The following is a 26,292-nucleotide window of genomic DNA, read 5'->3' as shown; positions in this document are numbered from 1 at the left end:
CCTCATCTAGATATTTCTTCTTTTTGAGGAATTGCTTCATGTGTTTCGCATAAGCAGGGATTTGCTGCAGTGCTTCGGTCAAGGGCATAGTAATCTCCAATTTCTTGAAGATTTCCATGAAACGCCCATATTGCTTCTCTTTTTCAGTCTTTGAAAAGCTCTTTGGATAAGGAAGGCGCTTCTCAAATATTTTTTCTTTTTCTCTCTCCTTTTCTTTTCTCTTCTTTTCTTTTCTCTCTTCCTCTTCTTCTTTCTTTTTTTGTCCCTTATCTTTCTCCTTTTCTTTCCTCTTAACCTCACCTCTTTTCTCTTCATTCTCTTCTTCTTTTTTACTCAACTCAATTTTATTTTTTCTCTCATCTTTTCTCTCATCTAAAATATTGCCACTTCTAGTCATAATGGCATTGCACTCCTCCTTAGGGTTAACTTCAGTATTAGCCCCAAAACTCCGGTCAGGCATCTCCTCCAACTTCTTAGCCAATTAGCCTACCTATATCTCCAAATTTCTAATGGCAGCTTGAGTGCTTTTATGGTTAGAGATAGTCACCTGCATAAATTGATGGAGAGTCTCCTCAAGCTTTGTAGTTCTCTCAAATAAAGAGGGTTGTTGTTGTCATTGTTGTTGCTACTGCGGTGGTCTATTGAATTGTCCATTAGCTTTCCCAGATTGACCTTGACCCATGCTTGAGTGAGGTTTCCACCCTTGGTTGAAATTACCTTAGCGGAATTGATTGCACATATAGTTGACGTCTTCTTGGGTCTCCACTGGCATAACACATTGACCATTGATATGATCACCACCACATAATTCACTGAGTTTCTGTTGAGCCTGTGAAACATTTTACAGCTCCTTTGGTAATTGAGAGAGTTTCTTCGTCAAATTTTCTAATTGTTGAGTAATAATTTTATTTTGTGCAAGCAGAGCATCATGAGATTGTAAGTGTAGGACTCCCTTCTACTGAGGTGAAGCTCCTATTTCACTATGCATCTCATTGTCATTGGTAGCCATGTTGTCAATCAATTCATAGGCTTCCTCTAGAGTCTTGCACTTAATATTACCTCCAACTGAGGCATCTAGCATCAATTTGGTTTATGAGCCAAGACCTCCAAGGAAAGAATGACTATTGTGGCTTCATCAAAGCCATGTGTGGGCGTCTTTCTCAACAAGCCTTTATATCTATCCCACGCTTGACCTAACGTATCGTCCATGCCCTACTTGAAAGAAGAAATTTCATGTTTACCTTTGTTGATTTTCGACTGTGGGAAGTATTTGTTTAGAAATTTTGCAACCACGACTTCCCATTCAGTAAAGCTATCCTCTGAGAAAGAATTCAACCATAACTTAGCATTGCCTCCCAATGAGAAAGGAAACAAACTAAGCTTTATAGCGTCATTCGACACTCCATTGATCTTCACAGTGTTGCAAATCTCATTGAATGTGGTCAGATGCTCATATGGACTTTCATGAGATAATCCATTGAATTGGTTGCTCTTCACCAATTGTATCAACGTAGGTTTTACTTCCATGTTTGCAGCATTGACCCTCGGCCTTGCTATGCTGTTAAAGTGATGAGGGCCAACAACTGTTGTGTAATCTGCCAGAGTGCGTCTAGCATTATTCTCTCCAGCCATCTTTTCAATGCTCTGGTCAGATCCTTGCGGTGAAAGTTGTAAAAGTGTCTATGGAGAAGGAAATAATTCTCTGAACGTTCTGTTTCTTCTTCTCCTTCTAGTCTCGTTCAATCCTTCAAGAAGAGGTTCAGAGTTTTTCTTACTTCTAGTACGAATCGTATCCTACATACACAAGAAAAGAAAACTCTAGAAAACAATTATTAGCACAAAACAAAAACAAAATAAAAAAAAATTAAATCAAAGCTAATCAATAATCACAAAAATAGAATAGTTAAACCACGAGTCCCCGACAACGACGTCAAAAATTTGTTAAGACTCCGGCAAGTGTACCGAATCGTATCAAGTAATAAACATGGTAACACCAAGTATCGTTTCCCAAGAGACTCACGGCCTAAACAATAATGTGATTTCTTGGTTTAGAATGCAAATACAGAAAAGTAAATATGCATGCAACTTGATCAATTGGACAAAAGTGTAGAGATGAACATATGAATTTGATATTATGGAATGAATATGTTGTTGGGGTTAGATTTCACCTAGTTTGCTCTCATGTATATACGAATTCTACTTTTTCATTAATGTAAATGTCACTATCTAAAGTACTTAAAACCCAATTCCTCGGCGAAGAAAACCTATCCTTAATTACTAGGTCACAATTCCTTGCATCCCTAACAATTAATTATGTATTACGATTAGTAGCTTAAGACAACCAGAACTCATACCCCCATTCTTGAGTAATACTGCTTTTGGGAATAATTCTCCAGAACCTGAATTGTAAGATACCTTCCGGTACTCATGCAAATCATACATCATGCTAATGAATGAGTTAAACAAATCAAACATTGAGTGAAGAAGAAGTACCCTAACAATTAATGAAAGAAGCATATATTATTAAGAATCAATTCAATACATGAGAGTTTATAAAGGTTTACATCATTCCCCACAACAAATAGAATTTAGTTCACCATTGGCATGGTGAAACTAGATGAATAATGGAAAAGAATGAAAGATAAAACCCTAGAAGTTGAAGATAAGAGCTTCCTCATCCAAATCCGCCTCCGAGGGATCAAAAGGTGGTTTTTGCGCCTCTTCTGTCAAAAGATACAATCCCTAAGACGTCAAAGTCCTTAAATAAAACATAAAAATAACAGAAAACGGGTCCAAGGCCACGAAACTGGCGCTCAACGCCCCACTTAGGGCGCCCAGGCGGCGTGCCGAATCATATGATGCTCAGGGTTAGCTCAAAAGGCAAGCAGGCGTGGTGCAACTCGAGGAAGTATCATTTGTCCTTTTCGAATTTGCAATTTATTGTAGTGAATTGAAGAATCCTTATTGTTTTGTGTTTTGTCTACACATTTCGTGGTTTCAATTATTTTTTTTCTCTTTCTAAGTTTTTAAATTCCTTCTTATTTTAGCAGCCCGACATAACCCGTTTTCATGTAAAACATAAAACATTTTAGTATGTTTTCATGTGATATTAGATTTTCGATGACAGTAAAATAAAATCAGGTGAGCCAGTCTGCCAGCTTGACAGTTCAGCCGAACCAAGTTATAAAGTTTAATTCATTTTCAATTGACGGATAAGTCTGACCTGACCCTTTTTTGAAGGGTCATTATTAAGTCGAGTTTAAATGGGCTTGATTGACCCGTTTTGCCACCTGTTTCTACTGAAATAGGACGAGGATAACCGCCTACCCTCCTTCCGTACCGAATGTTCTCCTAGCTCTGAGCTTTGACAAACCGACTGACCTTATAATCTTGTAATATTGGGTGTCGAGCGTTCTTGTTCCTTCCTTAAGGATATTAAACACCGGATGGGGGAGACCTGCAGAAGATATTCTGAAAAATCAAGTCAGAATTTTTCTCTATTATGAGTAATCAAAAGTCAAAAAGTCCCTTTACCTTGAAAGTAAACCCCTATTTATAGAGTTTAAAGGAGTCTGATCAATTAATTTACCTCTTAATGGTCATTAATGCAAACCTTAACCACTTAGCAGTAGTCGTTATGACCTTAATTGCGTCTTAACTGTGCTCAACCGTTGTCGAGACCGAGCGGCTCCAAGACGTTTTCAAGCGTCTACCACATGTACTTTGCAACCCTTACCAATCGGTTAGATTCGGGTCCATAGTAACACCACCCCTATTATTTACACTTTGAAAATTTACTGTCATAAGCAACATGGATAAACTCAGAAGATATTCTATCATAGATAATGTTATGTTTTTCAGTGCTCAATTTTTTTTTTACAAAGGACATTGTTTAAACTGGATGCTTTGCAAATGTTGTAGTGATTTGATTCTAGTGTTGGAATGGTGACTATTGGTGCCATGACACAAGTAACAAAGGGTAAGTATGTGGATTCTTCTACAGCGATCGAATGAAACTAACCATTGTTTCACCGATTTATTTAATATTAGTTGGATCAAACCCAGAATTGAAGGGAGTTCTACAATGTTAATCCTAAGCTAAACTATCTTTTTTTCAGTGTAATTAAATTTGAAAACCATCCATGATCAAGCAACTAAGTAATTACTTAATAAAGAACAAGTATTTATAACTAAGTTCTCAACAAAGAGTTCCTGCAGAGATTGATTAACTCAATATCTAACTTCAGAGTATATGACAGTAGATAAGATTACTAATAAAAGCTCTTCTTGTAAGAGTTCTAACTCTGTCCTAGAATAAATTTTCTTTCTTTTACAATGATTCAACTTTTAGTCCATCTTCTTGTGTTGCATTTTCCATGAATGATCAATTAGAAAGTATTTTGGGAAGTGTAACCAGTAAAAGGGAGTGTTCTGTGGATCATATCAAATAATTAGAAATGAAAAATCTTAAACAATTACTTCCACCTATTAATTATATTGATAATGAGTACACATGATTCATTTAAACCAAAATAGTATGCAAAGTAAAACTGTAAATTTTATTGACCCTCAATTTTTGTAGATTGTACATGGTATTTTTGCGTTTTTGCATGGTACATAAGTTAGAAATTCGCATTCTTCCCAATCACAATAAACAGGAGAAGTTCATCTAATTATTCATCTTCACCTTTTAAGTCTCCTATTTCTGAAAGTTCATCTAAATAATCTTTATTGTTGTTCAATAAGTAAAATGATACTTTTTTATTTTTTTATTTTTTAAAGTTGAGTTGATTGAAAAAACTTAAGGAACTTTAAAGTGTTGGTCAGATCTTTTCTATAGAAAGAGCAATTCCTAAACATTTCAACCTAAAAATAGTATTACATTTCAGAAAAGAAAAGGTAAAACAAATTAAAATTAAGAAATTTATTATATTTCTTTCATTCCCTAAACAGAGACACTCTAAGCAGGAAAGAAACACAGTAAAGTTTTAAATTTAGTGTTTTTCACTTAATACATTAAGTTAAAATAAAAAATAACCAATCCACTATCTCGATAGATTTAATGATAAACATAATAAATGGCAAAGATTTATTAAATGAGATTCTTCTAATTATTGTGATTTAAAGGTATATTATAATATATTTTGTGATAATTCCTATACATTTTCATGCTAAGTGTTGCCAAATCAACCAAACTAAAAATCTGCATTATGTGCCTAATTTTATGCCATATCAACAATATTCATAACTACCATATGTGCCTAATTTTATGCCACTCTATCTTTGGCTTGCTCTTGAGAACTCTTGTTTTTGGATGTGGAACATGTCCTTCTGTATTTTGTGCAAAGCCAATAGCCACTCCTATTCCTAAAATCAGCATAATCATGTATATTGACAGAGATACCTTATGAACCTGCAACCACCCTCAGATAGCAAATTTATTAGTTATTCTTTGGCAGTGCCAAAAGAGCATACTATAAACAACTTAATATGCAAGAATGATGGAAAATAAAAGGACTTTTTGACAAATAACATATAGAAACTAATAAAGGAAAAGAAAAAAAGACAATTGATACCTTCAAAACCATCAAAATAAAAGGAAAAAATGTTAACCAATCTCATAAGGACGGATTCATTTCCAATGCAGCTCCAATGACAAAAGACTTTATTTTCTTGTTTTAGTTTGTACTTATTCTTTTAAGAAGACTTTGCTTTGTGTTTATCTAATGAGCTTAATATAGGCAGTTTTCCACTTATTTTAATAAGCTAATTTTCTAATTTTAAAACAAATGGTTTTTTATTTTAAATTATTTATTTCAAAATACTCAATTTTAAGTTTAAGCAAATTGGTAAGGGATGAGATTAGCATTAAATTCATTTTCAGTAATAGCTTGGTTAACACCCTAATAATAGGAAAAACCAAAAAGAGAGCACAAATAGTAAGAGAGAACTGATATCAACACACTTTCTTATACTCTATCTTCTAAACATATATCCTATTATTGGCTGAAAACTATGGAAATCACAAACGCTGGAGGGTTACATTTCTCATTTAATGAATTTATTTGGGCAAATAACACATACCTTATCCTCAACAATGCATTTCCGAGGAAAATTTCTGTCAGCATGTGCAAGACTATATCGTAGCATTCCAACTATGGCAGACACAGTTACTGGACAATCACAATCTGCAGAATAGATAAAAGCTCTTAAATTTCTATGAATTTAGTGATATGAAATAACATTCAATGAAGAGGAAAGGTGTCAAGGTGAAAAAATTAGAAAGGTACCTGGGATGTCAAATATTTGCTTGGTGGGTGGAATTCCCAATACTCTTCCCAGATGTCCTCGTACATGAGCACGCTCAGTGTGTGAAAGGAGATCCCCATGAGTGAAAACCAGTACTGGTTTGTCATCTGTAGGTAATAGAAATAAGCAATCATATTCACTATAGGAAACAGTAATTTGGTCTACGCCACGGTGTATATAAGATGAATGATGAGAGATCTGGTTAATGTCAAAGTTAATAGCGCATAGTCCTTAATTTGTACAATACATTATGAAGAGAAACTACATTGGCACTCATAGGAATTCAAGTCTGAGTCTGAGTCTTATATCAAGTAAAAATGAAAAAACTGGATAGTATATAAGAAACAAGATCCACCAATCCATTATCTTGAGAATTTGAATAAGAGGGATGTCGTAATCTTTTATATGGGTTGTCTAGGTTTTATAGTACTAGAATTGTCTTCTATAATTCACTGTCATATTGATATAAACTGATGTCAGTAACAAAAAGCTTTTACATAGTATAACTATCATAAGAAAATGAAAAGAGAGATGAACTCAAGACAATATACAAAGGTCCTGTGTCCTGTGTCCAAAAGTCCTAACTTAGCACATTCATTTTCTGTCTCCCTCTCTCTCCCCTTCTCTCACCTTCTATCAAGATGACAAACACCCACTTTCACATTCCTCAAGTAAGTCAGAAAAATCATGTGTACTTCATATAAGATAATACGAATTCTGAATCAATGTGCAGTTGCATCATGTAGAAATTATTCTAGCAGTATAACATTCATAGAAGGTTGAGCAATGAAAGTACCTTTAAAGGATAGGAATGGGCATTTGAAAGTAGAAACAATTGTTTCAACGTACTGTGTCTCCAAAGCACCAGCATTCTTCATTGCTTTCAGAACCAGAAGACCATTAACAACATATATTACAAAATTAACTTTTCTTGTCTCACTGGAAAAGTAACCTTTCTTGTGAGCTTTGCTCTCCAGACTTTTCCTCAATCTCTCATTGTCTGTTTTCCTGATATGTGATTACAAAATTGAAGTAAAAATTAATGTGAGTAAATGAGGTAATTAAGTGTATTAAATATTCAAACCTGACAGCAAGCTCTCCATGACGGACACCTTTTGTCATCCAACCATTCATCATTCTAATGTTCTCATCTTTATCTTTGTCCAAGTTATATGACAAACTGCGTGTATCATACAAACAAAAAGAATTTGAAGATCTTGGCATCATATACTCCTGCAGGAAGTATGTTCCATTCTCTGTATATGAGTTATCTGGCATAAAAAGATATAGGAAATTCTTTAGGTGAATAATGTACTAACATATATGCTATCGTGAAATGAAATTATTTCTTCCTTCTTGAAATTGATATGTAAATTGATGCGCTAAAAGTTATACATGATTCTTGTGCTCTTGGTGGTGCAAATTTGTCATCCTCAAGCACTTTAGAGATTCTATTTATGAGACTACTTTTCCCAGATCCAGTTGGACCAACCATTAAGAGGCATGTTGTCTTTGGTACATCATAATCACTTCTCTCTAAGCCACCAACCTTCTCAATCCATGCTCCAGGCTTATATCTGAGCCAATGAGACCACAATATATGACAATCAATATTAAATATCACACTTGCAATAGCCTTACTCATAAGCTCTGCAACTATGCATACTCTCAAAAACATTTAAGATGATTTTAGAATGATATGCATATCAGTTTCAATCACATACTTAAGTATCAGTTTCAATCACATACTTAAGTATTACAAAAAAATAAGGATAAGAAAGAGGAGGATAGGCAGAGGCCTGCATTTATAGAGCATAGGGGAAGCTCAAAATGAGGCCTTTCAAGGCATTACAAGCACAAAAAACAAGTATAAAATTAGATATTGACTAACAAATATTATGATCTAATCTACATGATTCTATTCTAAATTTTTTGTGCTCAAACCAAATCATAGAAAAACTAATCCTACTTGACCACAATTAGGAACCAAACAACTGTTGATGCCTAAACATGCTGCATACTATTAGACAAACAAACCATCTGAACCATGAAAAACAACAAATAAACACCTCAAAATCTTTTGTTTCTCCCTCTTCAAATCCCTTTTATGAATCTTCAATTCATCAGAACAACATTGTAGGTAGTTACTAGGTTTTATCTTTTCAGTGACTTCAAGATTAACCGTAGAAGGATTTGTGCTTTCTTCATCAATTTCACCGTAAATCGACCCGCTTTCTATCTTGTTTCTTTCACCCTGCAAGATCATACTGTCCCTGAAACATTGGAGATCAAAAAATCATCACCATAACTCTATTCTAACGTCAACCAAGTGATTGTTAGTTGTCATACCCGATACCAAATGAGGAATGAGATGAAAACCAGAGAGAATTTTCCTCGGAGCAAGAATCTTCCTCTGTACCTGAATATTGGGACATGGATAATTTGATCAAACATTAGAAAGAACATTTTCTTTCAAGAAATAGCAGAAGACCAAATACCATGAGGAACAATATAATCACCACCACCCATGTTGATGCTGATATATCGTACTTTTTCCTTCTGATTGCTAGTTTCAAGCTAAGTCAGAGGTCCGGTTTAAAAGAATGAACTACTAAACAAAATACCAAAAACACTAACAGATAATGTCACTGTCACACTACTAAGCTGTTATTAAGATGTTTGATATTTGCAACCGTAGATAGAGTTGACTAGTTAGGTTAGTTATGGATGAATGGTTTCAGAATAAACAATAATCATTATTTTAATATTGGTTACAATATAAATATTTATTTTAAAATAAAAATGCTATAAATAAATTATAGTATAAAATTATTTTTAGTGTTAATAATTTCTTTTTAAACTAAATTAACAAGTAATGGCAATTACTTAATTGTCATAAATATGGTATTCATACACAATTTTAATATTTATTTTAATAATAAAATTATGTTATAACTTTAATTGTTAATGGTATTGATATTTCTTTTATTCATTTTTTTTAAAAATTCTGTAAAATTTTATTTTAGATAAATATATTTCAAAATTTTGACCCATCCATTTTTAATTCACAAATACATAATTCATCTATTTACATAATTACAATTAATATCATGTTAATAGTTGGAAATATTAATCTTATATATATATATATATATATATATATATATATATATATATATATAAGAAAATAACATGTGTTGCTCTTAATCTTTGAATAATTTATTTTTATTTTTTCATTTTAAAATATAATTAATCATAAAATAAGAATATAAAGTGTGCACTTAAAAGAGAATTTCTTTATATATTGATATAATTATTTTAGTTTATTAAAAATAAAATAAAAACATGAAATATGTACACTAAAAAAATGCCTTTATATATTGTTATAGATTATAGATTTTAAATATAAATAAAGTTAAAATAAAAATATGAAAGAAGAATTTTCTTTATATTGTTATAAAAATATATAAATAAGATTCTATTTTATATATATATATATATATATATATATATATATATATATATATATATATATATCAATGTTTTTTTATTGATATTTCAATTACAATGAATTATAATTTCTTAAAAAATATAAAGGTATGGAATGACTATTCTGTGTGTAAAAGATATTTTTAGGTTTAATGTCTTAATAGGTCTCTATTTTCGTTAAGAATCTCAAATAGGTCCCCTTCTTTTTCGGCGTCTCAATTGAGTCCTTATTTTTGTAAAATTGAATCAAATAAGGTTTTACAATCAAATTGAGATGACGTCGTTAAGAAGGGTATGTTGACAGTGTAGTTTTTTATTACGTGGCATTAAAAATGTGACTGAATTATATTTTTTTAATTTTTGAATTAAAAAATAAAGCATACAGAGTAAAAACTGATATTTAAGTAAGGACAAAGTTGTAAATTAAATCTAAAATTAAGTGTTGAAAGTCTCATTCTTATTTACATTGAGAAATTCAATAGTCATCCCTGAACATAAAATTAAAAAAGAAAAAACATTTTAGGGAGAAAATACATTTCAGCCAATGACATGCTGCCACATCACCACCTTGACATGTCATCATCATCTTCTCCAACAATCTGAAAGTGTAATTCCCAAACCAAACCCTAGGGCGCCATCAGCCACCACTAGCAACCACCTTGCCACCGCACCATCGCATCAAGCCAACACCCATCTTCCACGCGCAAGTATCTTGATCGTCTTCAACACGCCATCAACGGCGGTGTTTCCATTCGAAGCCACCACGCACATGCCGCCGCAAGGCCACCAACTATCAAAGCATCTTCTCCCTCAAGCGTCAGCTATATCACGCCACAACCATCAATCCCATGTGCCGCCGCGAAAGACCACCATCACACAGCCACCTTCTCCTTCGTCCTCACCATCTTCCTCGTGTCTCTACAGTTCGCACCATCACGAAGCCTCACGCTGCGATTAATGTCGTCATCGCAAATCGCATTTCTTCCACAGAACAATCCCAAATCGCCACTGAACGTCCACCGCAAGCCTCTTCACCAAAGCGTCGTTGCCTTCGTTCTCATCCAAACTCCATGGACGCCGCACCTCCGTCATAAATCTCGCACAACCATGGAAGCTTGCTCCTTCGCACAACCTGCAAACAGAAAACTCAGAATCGCACCACCTAGAAAAACCCCTAAATTGAGCTACAATAGAAAAATCTTTGCCACTACAGCCCACACCACGAACAGTTGTAAGCTTAACTTTGTTTGCCATGGATATCAGAGAAATCTTTTGGAAAATTTATTTAAAATCCTCTGCTCAATCATGTTTCATCAACCAACCACCACTGGAAAGAGTTAAAATCATGTTTCATCAATCAACCACCAGATGAAATTCTCCCACGAACCCTAAACCTCAACTTCCCCAGTTTCATTTAGATTTGGATTTTGCAGTTGTAGAGAAGATCAACATTTAATTTTATTTTATTTTCCAACTTTACCCTTACTTAAAAAGGTCTTTCCACTTTGTATATTTCATTTTTTAATTTAAAAATTAAAAAAATACAATTCAGTCAGATTTTTAATGCCACGTAATAAAAAACTACACTGTCATCATACCATTCTTAACAGCGTCATCTCAATTTAACGGAAAGCCCCTATTTGATTCAATTTTACAAAAATAAGGACTTAATTGAGACACCGAAAAAGAAGGTGACCTATTTGAGATTCTGGACGAAAATATGGACCTATTGAGACATTAAACCATATTTTTATGTACATTTCATATTTTTATTTTATCTATAATTGAATTTGAAAATTAAAAAATAAAGTATCTTTACAATAAAAACTTAAAAAATAGTTAAGAATAGTAATGATTTTAAAGATGACAACTACTTATTTTATTAATAAAAATATTAATTATAAATAAATTTTATGTTTATAACATCTCATTTAATAAAATATATTATAAAATAAAATATCATAAATTTGATAATTAACAGAAAATAGGTTGAAGGAAACACACTTAAATATGGTTAGAGTTATCCAAGATAATAACTATAGTACGTAAAGGTCTCTAAAAACTAACTCAAAAAGTAATATTTATGTGCTAGCAAACCTAATAAACCAGTAGTCTTCATTCTCCAGTAATGGCATGTCAACACTTATTTTACCCTCTACTCACACACATAGATAATCATTGCAAAAGATAAAATCACACAAATAGAAAATAGAGTAGGGTAAGCTAGTATTTAAAAAGAACTTTCATAATACAAGTGGTTACATCATATATTCATTCAACAATTATAATATTGTAACAACCATGTAAAACACAAAACTAGTTGACTCTAGACTCAATTGTCCATATACATCCTTTGACATATGTATTCATTATATATAGGTGTGCACTCGTAGTAATATTTATATTTTGCAAAGTTATAAACACAAGGGTTATCACCCTACTACTTACGAGGTTAATCTTTTATACCTGAAACAAAGTCTAGAGAGTAAAGACCTTTTGTCATTCTAACCCCACCTCATTATCTCTATATGAGTTTAATGGTTAGTAGTATATTAGGATATATAGTTTCAGAACGTCCATATTTTAAAGCTCACACTACAACACATCATCACCAATTCCCCTTGGATTAATTCCTACATTATGAATTCCATATAACATATTATCAATTATAATATCTTTTATAAATTAACATATCATAACATAACTTATAAGTAACACATCTGAAAGTTGTATTAAACTATGTCACTCTCACCTAGAGAGGCCATCTTACTGCTTAGCGAGTATTGTGTGCAAATATACTCGCTTGACGACTGAATAACTCTCCTAGTGAACTCAACACTAGAGTTCCCAGACTTAAAATACGAACATAATTCACCCATGAAAAACTCACTCAGTTATCTACTAGAAGATAGGGTTAGTCTGAATATTAAACTCACCTAACGAGGGTAAAGTTAGTGAGCTCATTGACTTTGTTTTTGCACAGCGAGAAAACTCGCACAACGATATCAAATTCAGTAGATCTCTGACTTTAAGCTCGCCTAGCGAGATTATTCTCGTCCAGCGAGTCTGGATAATTATGCAGAGTAACAATTATGCAGAATTATGACTTGCTAGTCTTTGCAACACAATCAAATACTCATTTCAGATGCACAACCAACCAAAATTCTCAACTTATATATAATCAATTGATAAAATTCAGTACAAACACCAGATAGATCATTCAATCATTTGAAAGATTCAAAAACATATAATTCATAGACCAATTCCAACATTTACAATCCAACTCAACAAGTCAAAAATAATCTGACAACTGAAGCACAAAATTCAATCATCATATAGATTAAAACTTGTTCATCAACTATAATTAAACTAATTAACTTCCTTTACTTGTTTGATGACTAGATGACTCTAAGAAATCTATAACGGTTCTTCTAGCTCCAAAAGCCCTACTTTCTCCTACACACTAAAAAATCTTGATTAGGCCATACTCTCAGTACCACTGACAAAGAGTCTTATAGAACACCCAAACTTCATATTGATAGAGAAAAACTCAAACATGCATAAAACACCTAAACCTAAAGAAAATAGTATAAATCAACTTACTCTTTTGCAGAAATTGATCGGTTAGAAAGGAATATCTTGCCTCAAGGATCATTGAGGCGGTCTTTGATCTTCACATAGATGAACAAAGGATTAGAAATTGTAGAGAAAGGGCAGAAAGCTCTTAAGATAAATAGTTATAGAGAGATAGTATGTTTTAGATAATGAAACTCCTTAATAAAAAATTTTATTTATACTTTTGATTAAAATAACTCAATATCATTATTTGAAACCCTTTACCACATCTAATACACGATTTTTGAGGCTCTTACAATGTTAATCAAACTTCATTCTATATATATAATTCACAATTTCTCTAGAATTTTTTCTAAAGTTTTATTTATCTTTTCTCTAACTTTTTAAGTTCGTTTATCATTGGTTTGACGATGAGAGACCACAAGTGGATTCACGACAGAGAGATCTACACTTTTAATCGATTAGAATATAAAATAGATTAAATACACTTTTTTCTCTACTTTTGAATTAGTTTAACATTGAGACACATGTGGTTTTAGGATCCATGCATGTGATTCAAAATAGCTTAAAGTGAATCTTTATTTAACTATGATTGTTATGATATGCTTAAATCTTTGATTTTATGTTTGTTTAGGTATTGTGAGATTTCAAGTTTTAGGAGCAGCTTTGAGAAAATAATGTTTTTTTGCACTAGGTAAGGAAGTTAATAAATTATGATAGTACTTGGTATGGTGAAATATGGGATTATAGTTTGGAGTAGAATATATTACTTGCAATGTTTGATTTGGCATTGTTGACCTTTTAAATTACGAGGTTAAAGTATTTCATTTTAAATTGATATGTTGATGAATATGAAATTTTAAACTCTTTATTGGTATTTCGAACTAGGATGATGTTATTGGAAGGGGTAGATCTCTAATATTTTCTTTCAAGTGAATGATTTTCACTCAAGTAGAAATAGAAAAGAGACGTAGATCCTATTCTCTGTTATATTTTTGCTCGAGTGAAATATTTTTTGCTTAAACAAAAATGAGTTGTAGTTAAACTTATTATCGGTCTTATTTTTACTAAAGCAAAAGGTTTTTCACTCAAGAAAAAATAGCACTGCAATTTAACCAAGTTTCTGCCATATTTTCTCTCGAGCGAGGATAGTCTCACTTAAGCTAAAATATTTCGTTCAAGCTAAAATATTTTTGCTCAGGCTAAAAGAAGACTTTATTACTTAAAATAATTATTTTTTGTTTATATTAAAGTTTTTGAAATATGATATATGAAATGATATTGATGAGGAAATTGAAATTGTTATTATCTTGTAATATGTATGATTGTATGTTCTATTGAGATTGTTGAACTAAGTTGGCTATAGTTAAACTAAAATTGGTGAAAGATTTTAAAAGAATATGAAATAAATAGGAAATGTATAAAAGTAAAAATTTTAAGAATGTACGTTAATATGGATTTGAGTACTTTCTTAGGATGATATTGGTAATGTATGAATTGCTTGAGTACAATTAAAATACTTTAGATTTTATATATATATATATATATATATATATATATATATATATATATATATATATATAGACAAAAATACCCTTATATATCATGGATTCTAAGTTTTAAGGTTAAGGGTATTTTAATAATTTTCATTCTCAAAACTAAAAAAAAACCCAAACCCTTACTCACCTCTCTCATTCCTCTCAATCCTTTCTCTTTCATCTCTCTTACTCCAACCTTTTCTCTATCATCCTACTCTAGCCTCAATTGAAAAAAATAAGAAACACTTGTCGTTAAACAATTTGTCTTTGTAAAGAGTTGAGTCATTGACATATTCACCTTGAGGCAAAGGTTCATTCAAGATCTATTTAATTTCACCATCTTCACTAACCTCTCTAATTTCATCATCTGCATATGTTGAATCATCATCTCTAAAAAAACCCTCCAGGCCAATTATCAATTCCTTCATATATCATTATGCTTGTGAAAATTAGATAAAATTATATATGACAAAAATTATAAAATGAAAACTCATTATAAAATCATTTTTTGTAAGAAATTGTTTAACAACGCGTGATTCTGATTTTTTCCAGGCCAATTACCAATTCCTTTTATGTCATTATGCTTGTGAAAATTAGATAAAATTAGATAAGACAAAAATTATAAAATAAAAACTCATTATAAAATCATTTTTTGTAAGAAATTGTTTAACGGCGAGTATTTCTGATTTTTTTTCCAAGTCAATTACCAATTCCTTTATGCTTGTGAAAATTGGATAAAATTAGATACGACAAAAATTATAAAATGAAAACTCATTATAAAATCATTTTTTTAAGATTGTTTAACCACTAGTGTTTCTGATTTTTTTTCAGTTGGGGCTACCATAGGATGACAGAGAAAATGTTGGAGTGAGAGAGATGAAAGAGAAAGGGTTGAGAGGAATGAGGGAGGTGAGCAAGGGTTTGGGGTTTCTTTCTTTTTTTAGTTTTGAGAATGAAAATTATTAAAATACCCTTAACTTTAAAACTTAGAATCCATGATATATAAGGGCATTTTTGTCTACTAAAATCCGGTACACATTGCTAAAATGTACCAACTGAAAAACAGGTGTACGCGCATTAGCAAACCCCATATATATATGTGTGTGTGTGTGTGTGTTTGATTGTTTGAGATGAGATATGTGATATGAACTATATAGGTTGAGAAGGTAGTGATTCCTAGAGTAAGAATACTACTATTTGTGGTGATATGTGAAGTGTATTGATGTTATAATTCAAATGAGATTATAACTATATTAGTATTAGACTCACATAAAGAAATATACTTTAGTTGTGAGATGTGATGGAGGTTCTCTCTTTTGTAGATTTAGTAAGAGATTGAATCTCACATATATAGGATTTACCTTGTTATGGTCTTCGGGAGGGGTGTTGTCTGACCATGATATAACTATAGCTTCAATGAGATAGGAATGAGTTATGATCGGTTTACTGTCTCATATTCTACTTAATATACTAGTCTTTCGATGGTCGAGTCAAATGTTTATCTATGTATGAAAAAGTCATGAAGGTCTTTGTATGTGTTGTATTATTTATTCTTTGATGATTGAGTGTGATGTGTGGCTTGTGAAAAGATGTATGACTTTTAAACTTAGTAGTATGATTTAAATTTAACCTAGCTTACCATGTGTGCTTTGTTGTGGTTTTGATATCTGCTTGCTATAACCATATATTTCATAAGAGGATAATGTAGGGGCAAGAGAAGAGCAACACTAAGGCTGCATTGAGTATGATTTACCTAACACATCAATAATGAGTAAAATAATCAATATTGTTTCTATTAACGCATCAAAATATAATATTTACCTAACAAAGTTTCTAAAGATATTTACCTAACATAGTTACACATAAAATAGTTCCTAAACTCAAAATGTAATATTGAAACATCCAATCATTTACAAATGGTTAAAAGAAATGCAGCCCACTGCTCTCGAACATCCTTTATGACATGTTGCTCCATTGGAGACGTGTCATCAAATATCTACACAATGAATAATTTAAGTCAAGTGATAATATTAATGGCTTAAGATCTTAGTTATAAAATGATCACGTTACCAATTTTCATTAGTCAACAACATTTGTGGATATAATTTTCTGCATATGCCTCGTGACATAATATTCGCACTCAAAGCTTCCCGGTTGACGTGAGCAATACAAGTTAAATTTATAAAGTATCATAAAATTTATAATTGTATTTATAGTTTGAAAGATTAACTACTTATAGTTGGTGCAATGAACTGCAACTTTTTTCTAGAGACGATATGTGTTCCCTGCATACTTGAATATGCCTCAACCACTCTATAAAGTTCAATGTACATTGAAATGAGTCCTAAGGAACTTAGTAAAATCAGTTATTTGTACACAACAAATAAATTATTAAAAAACATACAATATTAGTGTAAAGTGTGAGGTTTTTTTGTGCAATGAACATAAGAGAACTACAAGAAACTGTTGAGGAGGAATTAATAACAATTGTCAGTGACCTCTACAAATTCAAACAATAATAGTGTTAAATAACATTTACATAAATAGAATTTTATTAATAAAAATTATATACTTATTGTTGTAAATAAGGTGCTAAGTAAACTTACTTTTTTACGTTTACAAAAGCCTCTAAAAGGTACTTTTGGACCTCTTCACCTTTATTCCCAACTCCTTGAATGGCAACAGGGTTAATAAAACCATAAATGTGATCATTCTTCCTTTCAATGCTCAATCGATGTAAATACCTTAAACATTAAAAATGAATAATGTTAAAATAAAATATTGAATATATTTAAACTTCATAAATGTAGAAATTTACTTACAACAACCAAAGTTGTAGTACTAATATACATAACATACCAGTGCCAGATAGAATTTCAAAAATTTCCCTCTAACATATGAAGAAAGAGAGCGAAGATGTCCTATTTGTGACTTCAGGAGGCATTTGTAACTATATAGGAGAAAGGGACTGCCAACACATCAAGTTGTTCTAGAATTATTTGTGTGGCGGTTGTGGCGGTTGTTGTAGTAATTCATTCATATATTCCTGTCCTTGTGTTTCAACCTGGTATACATATTTAAAAACTTACAAAAGATTATTATTACCAATAAAAACAACAAAGTGCCTAATTAAAACAATTACCTCCTTTACAATTGCTCTTGATAATCTAAAAGGCCAAAAAGGATAAAATTTTCAGGGCCTGTCCCACTGTCTAAACATCCAGAGTGGGCACAGGGACTCGAGAGTCACTTACACTTGGCATGTCTATTAATTCACCATGCCATGTCCACTTTGTGTAGCTCTTTAGGAATCCATCACATAGAACATGCTCTCGAATAACTTCAGCTGGTAGTTTTCACTCATTCAAACAATTAACACATGGGCAATAGAATCTTCCATTATTGTCTGGAACATTCATCTTTACAAATTCAAGAAATTGTTCTACTCCACTCTCATATTCATTTGTTGTGCGTATCAAATTTATTCAACTCCGATCCATTGTTATCTGGAAAAGCAATCACCTCTACAACAGTCAAACGTAGAAATGCAATTTTTTTTCTTTTCCCTTTTTTTTAAAGAAAAAAGGTAAATAGCAAGAGAAATGAAAGTTTTTTATTGGAACAGTTATCCCATATAATAAGAGGGTGGTAATTGTTAACAGCATTCTACAAGTCTAAAATATAAGTTCTCCCTAGTGTTAAAAATCTGAAAAATATACAAAATTGTTGGATTTGGTACATTGGACTATATTATCTTTAGGAGTAAAAAAAGATGATTTGTCAATTTTGCAATGTTGAATTATATGAAAATATAAAAAGTATATTATTTAGACTCAGACTTCAGCAATTATCAATATGGAGGAGAAAGTTTAAGAAAATAATTACTAGCATTTCTAAAATAAATTTATGGAACAAGTTTATGGAACAAAATTACCAAAATAGTCAGAAAAAACTATGTGCAGAAGCATTGAAGATAGAACTAATCCATCCAGGATTGTATTACCTCAACCCACACTGAGGTTGTTTCACTTCCAGTGAACAGGTATTGACCAATAAAAATAGTATCACCCTTCTTCACAGCCTGCAAAATTGTAGATACCTAACAACATGAAAAATAATACAAGTAATAAAAAATTGTATTAGTATAGTTTGGTTCATGGGTGCAATTGGATTCCTATCTTTGCCTCTTCAAACTTTCAGTGTAAATTATGTTGGAAATGAATTTCCAAGATTCAGTTTATCCAATGTCTTGTTAATTTTAAATACGGATTTTTTTATCTTTATATTTATTGTTTCATTAAATTCTTAATTTGATAAATTCTTTTATTAAAGTTTAAAACTAGTAAACATTACAACAAATAATTTCTTATAATTATATAAATGTTGTTTTTGATAATATAATTATTGTAAATATGACATTATCAATTTAAGTATATAATTACATATGCATATGTCTTTATAAAAAAAATATTACTAATTTATAAAAAAACAAGATTTCAGGAATAAGATTTTAAGAATAAGTTTTCCACACATATGAGGATGTAAGTAGTAATATGAAGGTGTAAGCAGCAAAAACCGTCGTTTTGTTATATATATATTTTTTCCTTTATGTTGTTTGATTTTTTTGTTTCTCTTGAAAGATAAAAAAGAAAACAAGAAGGCTTAGAGGAAAAGAGAAATTGTTTGTTTAGTAAGGAATGAGAAAGTTTGAATCTATAGTATGGATGGAAATAATAATTCAAATAACTATTTCCTTGTGTCAGACCTCATTTAAAACGCACCTAAAATCCCTCTACGCGTACGCCAAGTGTCAAGCATTTAGGATTCTGAAATCAGATAGTGGAAGGCAAGTGTCGGCAGGAGAGCGGACGCTCGTTTGAACATGGGAAGAAAATGATTTTCTGAAACTTTCGTCTCACTCTTCTCTGCATGCACCCTTCTTCCAACTACTCTGATATTTCATTTTCTCCTTCTTCTCACTAGAAAATCTAGCTTCTCTCTAAGAAAACTCACCCTTTCCCTTCTTCGATCATCATTCAGAGACCGTAGAAGCGTTCTCGGCGTCCCAAGCTTCAACTTGAACCGAACAGTTTCGAATTCTGAAGCTGGTAAGTTTCCTTCCCCTTAGCCGTTCGTTCTTGTGGACATGCAAACCAAGTTCTGGTTGCATGAGTCCTTAGTTTAATTCTGAACCCTTTTGGTCTGTTGTTTGATTTTGGTTTGAAGAATAGTTGAACGTTGAGGGTAGAAGGAATCGTAGTTTGACAAAACCGAGTTGCGGTCTGTAGGACATTCGTTCACACTAAAGGTAAGGGAAGCTTATTAATTTAATTTATATGACTATGTCTTGCATGAACGTTCGTTGACTTGATTGGATATGAAAAATGATGGTGTTATGTTATGGTGCATAAAATGTATGAAATTTCTATGATTGGATGGTATGAGATATGAAAAATATTGATTATGGTATGAATGTATAAAGGTGTGAAACTATATGTTAAAAACTGAATTTGAATAATATTGATTCTGATAAGAAATTCCCTTAAGAAAGTGTACGTACGTTACTAAACGGTCCTTGACCGTTCGGTTTTCTAGTGAAGTTAGATTTGTAGTGGATTCTTTCATTTGGGAAGAATCCTAGTTGAGGACGAGCGTCTTCACTTCAGAATACTATGCATGAGCGTTCGGCCAAGCATAGTTGAGTATTAACGTTCGGTTATAAATCTAAGTATATATATATGATTGTATATTTTATAGTTCGTAAACACTACTTCAATATTATCGTACTATGTTTATCAAGCCCTTTTATGTTAAATTTATTGGTGCTCGGTCTTACACCAAGCACTCGTACTGAGTAGTGCTCGGTCTTACACCAGGCACTTGTTCCATCTCCTTAAGTTAATTTTAATATGAGCATTCGTTTAAGCCCTCTAGGGTTCGCCTTCTATAGTGTTCAGTTTTTGACTGACATTTTGATTTCTTGATACTAAACTCAATCAAACACAAGTGTTTGGTTTTCTTCATGTGAATCACCCTAAGTACCAGTTTTTAGATGCCTTAAAATATCCTTATTCATTTGCTTCACCCTAGAGTCCACGTTCTTGGTTAGTATTTTAATGTTCTGAGTGAGTTCTCAAGAGTCAGTTCATCTAATTGACTCAATGTCGAAATTGACGTTCGTCCCATTCGTCCTTGGAATATATATTATTGTGCTCGCTATCTTTCTTAAGACCGATGTAAACCCTCGGTCTTAATCTATTCCCAAATTTGAAGATCTCCCGGTCTCGCTCTATATGTTCGGCCCAGTTTTTAAATTCGGGTTGAACGTTCGTCATTTTAAAGTTTGTTGGAACCTTTGTACGAGATAGTTCACCGAGATATTTATTAAGGAAAGATGAAGAAAATGTGATTTGGAAATGTTGTGAATTATGGACGAGCGTTCCGGGGAGGAACGACTCATGTATGAATGTTGGAAATTGTAAAGTATGACTATGGGCATGCTAAGCTGGTCGTTCATCCTGATGTTCCGTGAGTACTCGTCTTCACGTAGAAGAGGGTAAGTCATGTGTGGGAACGGCAGGAGGTCCTAGTCCTTAGGGGTACTTTGGACAGATAGGGCTAACCTCGGGTGGCAGTTGTTGAGTGTATCCCAGTTACTACATCACCCGGGTGCACGAACGCCTGTAGCTACACAGATTTCATACAGTCCGGACGGTCAGTCTAGTGATAGGCTTTGTATGATACGTACGTTGAAATGTTCTTGTGTGTTGGATTGTTTAATTTATATGTTGATGTATGAATTAAATTATATAAGCTTACCCTGTGTTTTTCCTTGTGGTGTCTCGTCTTGTGCGTTCGTCTTGTCATTGCAATGATCATCCGTGTGGATGTGAGCAGATGGAGATGCGCTGCTGGAAGAGGCGCTAGAAGAGGAGAACTTAGTCGAAGTGGAAGTAAAGGTCGAGCCGTAGGAGGTTCGGTTGATAACTAGTAGTTTAGTATGAGGTGATCGTTCGATCACCTCCTCTCTTTCGTTTGCTATCTGATCGTTCGGTATCTGGATTTTTAAGCCGTTCGGTCATGTTTTCCCTAAATCTTGTACAGCTTACTTTTGAAACTTTATGTAATGTCGTTCCGCCTCAAGCGTACGCTGTTTAGTGTAAGACTGAACTGAATTATTATTAAATGTAATTATTCTATTATATGGTTTATTACTGTATTTTTGGGATGTTACACCTTGAATTGTTCAAAAAACCTCTTCCTCTTCACCCAAGCATCACCATTCTTCATATTTATTTATTTTGAGTAAAAACCATTCAGAATACCTAACAAAACTAATACGATTATGTGGCTCAGAATGTCGATTTTGAAATTAATGTGAGGGTTGCATAAGATATTATATACATCATTACACAATTTGAATAGTTAAATTTACAATTGTAACAATATCACAAATTAAATTCATTAAAATGATACAAATTAATTGAACTAATAAAAAAAATAATAGAAATATCAGCATCACACACTCAATTAGACATTTTACCATTCCTTGATCACTGATGAATCACTGCAAGATACTATTATGTTCACCCCAAAAAATAAATCAGCTTTAATCAAGTGCATTAATCAATTTACCAAAAAGATGGAGGAAGAATAGGGTATTAGTTAACAGCACAAATAGGAGACAGAAAACACACTCACCTTACTTTCTGGGCGGGCCCAACTTTGATCTTCACCAAAAAGTTCAGCTACAACATTAAAGTAAATAGGAAAAAGTATAATTAATTAACCATAACACTAAAGCAGCAATAACATAAAAAATACCTCTCTGAGTTGTAGGAGTTGCTCCCTGTATATCGCACACGCTCACAACCTTCAAACCTGGAATCTCCAACCTGTAAAAAATAAGTAAAAATTGAAGTTACCAGAACTTTTTAACACCACACTATTTTCAACTCTAATTAGATGGACCTTATGTGTGGCTCTATGAATTCTAAAACTGCATATGTGCATCATAATGCACCAGATTAAAACTGGTTGTCATCCTAAAGCACACCTTTTAAAAAAAAGAAGTTAATTACATTACCTACTTCTGCTCTTTGTATTTTGGTTTCTAGACCATGTTCTTGATTCTGTTAGTCTTAGTCTACTGAAGTTATTACTTACATACTTGCATAATGTGCATGATAAGTTTTGATTGTTACATATATTATATTAATTTTTTTCTCCTGATTATATATTGGCAGAGTTTCAGGATGCATGTGTGGATTCTTGGCTTACTTCATGGAGAACCTTTTGTCCATTTTGCAAGTATAGACAATTTTCTCCTTCTTGCCCTTCTTTCCCTTTTTGTTGCTCCTTTTCTCCAATAGCATATTAATTTTTTGTTGTTTCTCCTCCATGTATGAGTGGTCACATTTGTTTCTTTGTAAAGAGTTAAAAAGCTTAATGTCTTTTATGGTTAACCAATTGTAGAAATTTTTGTCCGTGCCAAAAAATTACAAAGTTGCTGTAATTTTAGGGTCTTTATTCAAGAATTGAACACTTTATTTTTACAAAGTGGTTTCCAAAGATATTAATGTTCAAGTAGCCTAAATTCAGGCTGAAGAAATGAACTTGATATTACTTACTAAATCTTTCAAATTTTTAAAGGTTATAACAAACCCGTAAATTACTATGCATAATTGATATTTCTACAAAACCATTCTTTGGCGGTTGAAGACTTTCCTAGTTCACTCTTCATGAACATCAGGTAACTGGATTTAATGGTAATGCATTTTTTACACAGTTGAAATGAATCTAAACTATGGTGTTTTTTCTTATAATCATGTTATGTACTAAACACATTTTTTTTAACTTTTTAATAATATATTACTAGTTCAGGCTTTCCATTATGATAATAGAGGAGAGTTTAAATACAAGTAGTAATCCTGTTTCATCTGATAAATTGTTTGTTAAAGTTTTGGTTAATTTGAGAGATAACCATGTCAGATGTATTTATGATCTGTATATTCCCCTGTTTCTAACGTCCATGCCAAATTTTCTAGCATCTTCCTAATCAAATCTACGTTAAACTCAAAACATATACCAAACATTGCAACAATTTCTTTTGTTATACCAAAACTGCCAAGTTTGCCATAGCCCCCAAATTGAGTAATTATTTTCACAAAACAACAAACATAATATTCATATTAAACTTCACCGAAAAAACAATGGCAACGAGCAAAACTGAGGAGTTCTTTTCACAAAACAACAAGCACAATGGCTTACCTTGTTGTTGTTGGAAACCCGGCAAACCACGTGATGAAGGCCAAACGCACCACCACGAAAGCGAAGCACTATAGAACCAACCACAATGAGGGCTTCACAACGACGAACAATAGCTTCAACCAACCACCTCGGCGAAAGCTTCAACAATGGCAACGAGATAACGATTGCACGAGAAGAACGTCAACCGTCGAACGAGTGAACAACAACAATGCACGACTGAACGACAATGAAGAAAAATGTGAAGGAGTGAAGGAGAAGGAGAACATTTGTAGAACGATAACGTTTGTAGAATAGAAAAAGTGAGTTGGGAAATAGAAAAAGGGAAGTGGAATGTGGAGTAATCTAAACCAGTTATAACATCTAATAGTTATAGAAAAATAATCATCATTGGCTCTAAGTTTAATAAGTATACAATTATTTATATTTTATTACAATTTTGCCATCACACCAATTTTTATATCTGTTTTTAGTAAAATCGGTGTAGAAAAATTTTTCTTATTTACGATAATGCCACCGCACCACTTTTTATACATGATAGATCTCAACAGATGTAAAAATTTGCTATAAAAAATATATTTTTCACTGGTGCATGTTATAGTTTGGTCTCTGTTTCGGTGTGGGGAGTGGGGTTTGTGAAACCAAGACACTAACCTTCAACTTGTGTATTCCGCTTGTACGTTCCAGTTTAGATTGATTGGTTGTCACTTTGGGCAAGAGGGGAAGGTACCTGCAAAAGGCACTCCGATGCTCAAGTTAGGAGCGGTTTTATCAAATGGTCTATATTTTATTATCATGGACCAAGGTGTCTTTACCTCGGCGTTTAGCCTTATATTTATAGGGCTTATAGCAATCAAGCACATTAATCCATATTTGATCTGGCAATAAATCCAATAATACTTGCTAATACCTGTTAATCGTCCATTAATATCATATTCTTTTGCAATATGACCTGTCAATCACTCATAAATAGCGTATATTCGCATTTAATATGGCCATTAATGATATTTACCTTTCCTGATTAGTGTTTGTTTGACAGTCGGTTGCTTGTTTTGGCCTCGGATTCTCCTTAGTCGATCGGTCACCGAGTATAGTACATTAAGTCCCCCAAGTCCAAGTTAACCGTGCAGCTTTAGTTGAGGTTAACTATAGGACTTATGATTTTGAGGGAGGTTGTTGTATCTTATTTGAGTCGAACGGTTTCAACGAGAGGAGTTTACCTCTCGGCCGAGTGGGATTTACCGCTCGGTCTTTGTCTACAATCTTGACGAGAGGGATTTACCTCTTGGTCTTTAATTTCAACGAGAGGAGTTTACCTCTCGGTCGAGTGGGATTTACCCCTCAGTCTTTGTCTTCAATCTTGACGAGAGGAATTTACCTCTCAACCAAGAGGGATTTACCTCTTGGTCTTTAATTTCAACGAGAGGAGTTTACCTCTTGGCCGAGCGGGATTTACCGCTTGGTCTTTGTCTTCAAACTCTTCTTGAGAGACTTCATCATTGAACATGAACTTTAACAAAGTTAGCAACCAGTGACTGATCATGAAATGCTAGGTTTAATTTATTCCATAGTGAAAGCATAAGACAAGAACAGTAATCTAAATCAAATGAAATTGAATTTAAACATGACATTAATAAAGTTTTGGATGCTTCTCCTCAATTTATAAATCCACGGACTGATCGTTCACGATGACGACTTGGACCGCAGCTATAGCTCCGCCTCCGCTCGTCCTTCCTATGCGCCCGTTCGGGGCTTCTCCGCAAATATCCTTCCCTGGGGCGGCTGCTTCTTGCTTCCTTAACATACCTACTAAGATGTCCCGCTCGAATGAGATTTTCTATCTCATTTTTCAGCGTAATGATTTCTTCTGTAGTATGTCCATGGTTCTGATGGAAACGGCAGCTCTTCCTTTCGTCTGCATTTTTTGGAGATGGTTTCCTCCGTGGTGCGAGAAGTTCTGCGTTGAGGGCTTCTTCGAGAACTTTTGCCCTAGGTGAGTTGAGGGTTGTATAATGATTAAACTTAAATGTTCGGGGAAGCTCCCCACTTTTATCATTATTTTCGAACGATCGTTTGCCGTCCCTTCTGCCTCCACCTACATCGGCTCCTTGTT

The 26,292-nt window shown here is 32.9% G+C and overlaps 1 protein-coding gene and 1 long non-coding RNA gene across 4 annotated transcripts; both read right to left on the bottom strand.

Moving 5' to 3' along the window:
- Positions 1-5,066: 5,066 nt before the first annotated feature.
- Positions 5,067-8,931, bottom strand: LOC124836740 (P-loop containing nucleoside triphosphate hydrolases superfamily protein). The gene is made up of 9 exons (XM_047311928.2): positions 8,808-8,931; positions 8,659-8,728; positions 8,379-8,582; positions 7,705-7,886; positions 7,394-7,580; positions 7,106-7,317; positions 6,291-6,416; positions 6,085-6,188; positions 5,067-5,413 (listed from the first exon to the last, which is right to left on the bottom strand). Exons 1-9 carry the CDS (start codon positions 8,836-8,838, stop codon positions 5,249-5,251), a joined length of 1,281 nt encoding a protein of 426 aa, XP_047167884.1. The 5' UTR covers positions 8,839-8,931; the 3' UTR covers positions 5,067-5,248.
- A 7,749-nt stretch (positions 8,932-16,680) lies between these two features.
- LOC148197559 (uncharacterized) lies at positions 16,681-24,527 on the bottom strand. Of its 3 annotated transcripts, none has more exons than XR_015786625.1 (7): positions 24,183-24,527; positions 22,614-22,807; positions 18,916-18,993; positions 18,055-18,418; positions 17,772-17,976; positions 17,519-17,656; positions 16,681-16,908 (listed from the first exon to the last, which is right to left on the bottom strand). It is a non-coding gene; the product is annotated as an uncharacterized LOC148197559 (long non-coding RNA). The 3 variants fall into 3 exon arrangements; XR_015786626.1 differs by having other exon boundaries at positions 17,772-18,418; positions 22,614-22,660; positions 22,737-22,807; XR_015786624.1 differs by having other exon boundaries at positions 17,772-18,418.
- Between the last annotated feature and the right edge of the window lie 1,765 nt (positions 24,528-26,292).

The sequence above is a fragment of the Vigna umbellata genome, chromosome 5 (assembly GCF_029865625.1).
Source record: "Vigna umbellata cultivar VRB3 chromosome 5, Vumbellata_1.0, whole genome shotgun sequence".
Taxonomy (NCBI): domain Eukaryota; kingdom Viridiplantae; phylum Streptophyta; class Magnoliopsida; order Fabales; family Fabaceae; genus Vigna; species Vigna umbellata.
Note: the sequence above shows the minus strand (reverse complement) of the source record. Positions and strands in the feature narration are given on the sequence as shown.

What these genes read in the sequence shown, in the direction of transcription:
- LOC124836740 (XM_047311928.2), bottom strand. Translation starts at nt 8,838, where the DNA reads ATGGGTGGTGGTGATTATATTGTTCCTCATG. An exon ending in GCAAATATTTGACATCCCAG is followed by an intron (nt 6,189 to 6,290) that starts GTACCTTTCTAA and finishes TCTATTCTGCAG; the next exon opens with ATTGTGATTGTCCAGTAACT. An exon ending in AATGCATTGTTGAGGATAAG is followed by an intron (nt 5,414 to 6,084) that starts GTATGTGTTATT and finishes GGGTGGTTGCAG; the next exon opens with GTTCATAAGGTATCTCTGTC.